At 37.6% G+C, this 3871-nt stretch overlaps 1 protein-coding gene across 1 annotated transcript; it reads right to left on the reverse strand.

Annotated features, from left to right (window-relative positions):
* Positions 1–368: 368 nt before the first annotated feature.
* LOC121244867 (trihelix transcription factor GT-2-like) lies at positions 369–3460 on the reverse strand. Its single transcript, XM_041143095.1, is given in 3 exon segments — positions 369–1041; positions 1044–2044; positions 2718–3460. Coding segments are annotated over 3 exon segments (1761 nt in total). The 5' UTR covers positions 3011–3460; the 3' UTR covers positions 369–574.
* Positions 3461–3871: the final 411 nt, after the last annotated feature.

The following is a 3871-nucleotide window of genomic DNA, read 5'->3' on the forward strand; positions in this document are numbered from 1 at the left end:
TTATTTTTGCAAAAGTTTTTACGATTGCAAAAACAAAATGACTACTATTTAGGGTTTGTTTGGTTATGTTGTTCAGATAAGATGTGATGAGATGTTTTGTTGAAAGTTGAATAAAATATTTTTATTATATTATTTTTTAATATTAATTTTGTTTTAGGATTTGAAAAAGTTAATTGTTTATTATATTTTGTGTGGGAGTTTAGAAAAGTTGTAATGATTATATGAGATGAGATTAGATGAGATAGTTTGATTTTGTGTAACGAAACCAAACCGTCCTTTATTTGATGCCCCCAGCTTCTAAGTAAATAGAAAAATATTATTACTTATTTAATTAATTTTGTAAATATTAACAACTTAAATACCACAAATTCATATTAAACACACGGTCATGCTATATATCCCAATATTCAGACTCAAAACTGAAAACATATAACAGGAGATGCAGTCATTGAGAATTGAACTTGGGAAATTAATAACTCTTTTTCAAAGCATTTAGACTTTTTCTTTATATATAATGACGCAACAAAGGACTTGATTCGCTTTAATAATTAAGAAGCTTCCGTATCAGCTTGTCTCATTCAACATTTTCGATTAAAGAAGGTTTGTTTATTACCATCTCATAACCGTCGCCATGATCATCTTCTTCGTGATCACTATCCTCCACTTTATTGTCTTCTTCATCATAATTTTTTTCACCATTTTCCGTACGATCGATAACCCCCATTATTGCCGCCGTCTGTGGATGGTAATTGTCTTCTTGTAGAGGCCGGCACTGCCGCACTGGTTCCACCATCAATGGCTCCATTAGGCTATTGGGTTTCACTTCATTTACAGGACTGCCCGAGCTATGGATCTTCTTCTTCTTCTCTTTGTATAGGGCATCCAGCTCGTGGAAGTACGGGCACGTCTTTGAATCCTCGCGCCGTTTCACGCTGCTATCCTTCACCTTCTTGAAGTACTTGTTAATGTTTTCCCATTTCTCCTTGCATCTTTTCGCACTCCGGTTGTATCCAAGCCTGCGCATGCCTGCCGAGATATCCCCCACATGGGTGCTTTTGGCCCACTTTCATGATACTTCAGATCGAGACCTGTCCGAAGCCTTATCAGAGCTTGAATTTCAGTTTTTGGCCATCTAGAAGAACTCTTATCCGGTGTAAGAGAACTATTCTCAATGCTATTCGTTTTATGAATATCGGAACTGTTCACCGACAGTGGAGGTGGCAGTGGTTGCCGAGACATTGGCAGTGACAGCAGTCCTGTGGTAATATTTTTGTCATGTGCTTGTGTTGGGTGGTGTTGTCCGGATATCTTTTGCAAGAATGCGATGACTGCTGCGTCCTTTTCTGCTGCTGTGGATCGTTCTTGTACTAAGATTTCGTGTTCTCTGTTAATTCTTGCCATTTCTTGCATCCTCCAAGCTTCTTCTCGAACCATTCGTTCATTTTCATGCTTCTCGATTGTTTCCAAGAATTCCTGCTGTAGCTTCTCTTGCTTCTTTATCACCTCCTTTGCGAGCCTCTGGAAAAAGTATTTCCATTTCCTCTTTCTCTTGTATCTTCCTTTCATGAGTTCTTGATCTGACGCCGTTGAAGACGAGGTCGAAGTACTGGAGAAAAGATTTCCAGACATGTTGGCGCCTTGCAAAACATGTCTTGGGTTGTCTGTTTGTGCTGTAGAAATTACAGGAACTTTTGCTGGTATTGGGGAAATTGGAGAGTTTGATATTGGAGGGACAGCATTCTGGGATATGAATATAGGGTTTGCTGTTAATGGAACAGTACTGATATGAGAGACACTTGGAGTACTGCTGATCATAGTACTAGTCCAGGCCGTAAGTCCTGCCGGAGTACTCACTGAGATAGCCCGAGGTTTAGGCTGTCGGACAGTACTCTCGAACGCTTGTAATTGATCAAAAAACCGATATGTCTTTCCTTCTGACTTCTCGATTCGACCTTCTTTTGTTCTTTTGTGGTACTTGTAGACATTCTCAAACTTCTCCTTGCATTTCTTGGCGCTTCGATTATAACCAAGCTCTGCTAGTTTCCTGAAAACAACATTTGCCAAGAAAAAAACATCCATAATATATATATTTCTCATGTCCCTTGGAAAGATTACTAATTATTTGAACAAAGCTGCTGCATTGATTTACGTGTTGGATAAACGTGAAGACTATTTATTACCAAAAACTATATATGTAAAAGGAGGACATAAAGGAAGAAAGCCGACCCTAGAAGATGAGATCAGTAAGAATAAGAAGAATCATGATCATGACCATTAATGGAGATTAATTGTAAATAATTTATCTTTCTTGAAACTATAGCAAACTCATTTAATTTCCACTTAGAATTATAAGAACATGAGAATTGAACAATTAAGCAGAGAATTATAAACTTGAAACCAGTACTGGTTTTGATCATGTCATGAGGGGTTACGTGTTTGTCTAATTTATCTAAGTAGGAAACATGAGCACCAAACCCAAAACTTGTGGATATCGAATTTTCATGTAATTAATTTAAAAAAATCAGCAATGAAAATTCAAGGAGACCAGCGAATGCATGTCCTAGTAAATTATGTCGTGAATGACTCAGAAAATTAAGTCCACAAAAAAAAAAAAAAAAAAAAAAAACAAAAGAACAAAATTCCGTGGAAAATAATTCTGGATCTTAAACTGCATATATAATTTTCAATAGAAACCATAGTATAGGAAATCAAATCACCTTGCAACCTCTTGCCATAGTGGACCTTTAAGATTTGTGCCACGAAACACAGCATCCATATCAGAACGTATCTTCAAGAGTGCCAAAGTTTCTTGGCGAGGCCATCGGTTTCCACCGCCGTTAGCTTTATCACCAGTCTCATGATCATCACCTCCGTCGTTATCGTCTTGATGATCACCTGAAATAATATTACACCCAACAACGTGATCTGTCCCAATATTGCCATGATCAGCTCCGGTGGCCACCACGTCACCGTCAACAGAGATTGCCAAAACACCTGAATCGCCTGACATGGAGCCGATCTCCACGGATTAAAGCTGCAAAAAAGAATAATATCACAAGAGCCAGTACTGAAGTCGCGAGGGTTTAATGAAGACAGGCATGTGGGTGATTTTCTTTGTTTATTTGGGTGGGATCTGCCGGTCGATCTCAGGAAGTAAGATAAATAATTTTTTAAAAATGAGAACAAAGAAAAGAAATACAGAGAAATCAAAACTCTCTCTCTCTCTCTCTCTCTCTTTCTCTGTAATATCTTAGTTATGGAATCTTCAGACGTTATAGTTGTTCTCTTTTTTGTTGGCTGGGAAAAAGAACACCAAAATACTCACTTGGGTTCTCTTATATGCATCATCACATCAGTGAAAACAGCAGTACTGCTTGGAAGGGAGGACATTATATTTAGGGTAATGGAAATCTTATGATCGGTAGCAGTGGCAACAGCTGCAGATAGCGACGATGGGGGATAATAAGTTGGCCCATTTGTAGGCCAGCTTTGCTTTTAGGGTGAGTTTTGGATTTCAGTGGCCGTTGGCTACCCCTAACATGAAGGCCATTGACCTCTATCCACATGCAAGCTAATCTTGCTACTATTTTATTGGAATATCATGTCATCAGCATTAATATGGGATTCTTTTTCTTCATTCTTTAAAATATTTACTTCTTTTTTTCCCTTTTTTTTTTTTTTTTTTTCATTTGAGCTTCGTTTATATGCTCTATGAACAGACCCTCCCAATCATCATAAATGTTGCATCAAAATTCTAAACCTTAATATTGACAAATCTCACTGCTTTAATTTCTAAGTCATGTACTTATGGTAATTTATCTCGAGTAATGCTGGATACAGTTCTAATGAAAGATTTGGATAGTGAGTTGAG

The sequence above is a fragment of the Juglans microcarpa x Juglans regia genome, chromosome 8S (genome assembly GCF_004785595.1).
Source record: "Juglans microcarpa x Juglans regia isolate MS1-56 chromosome 8S, Jm3101_v1.0, whole genome shotgun sequence".
Taxonomy (NCBI): Eukaryota; Viridiplantae; Streptophyta; class Magnoliopsida; order Fagales; family Juglandaceae; genus Juglans; species Juglans microcarpa x Juglans regia.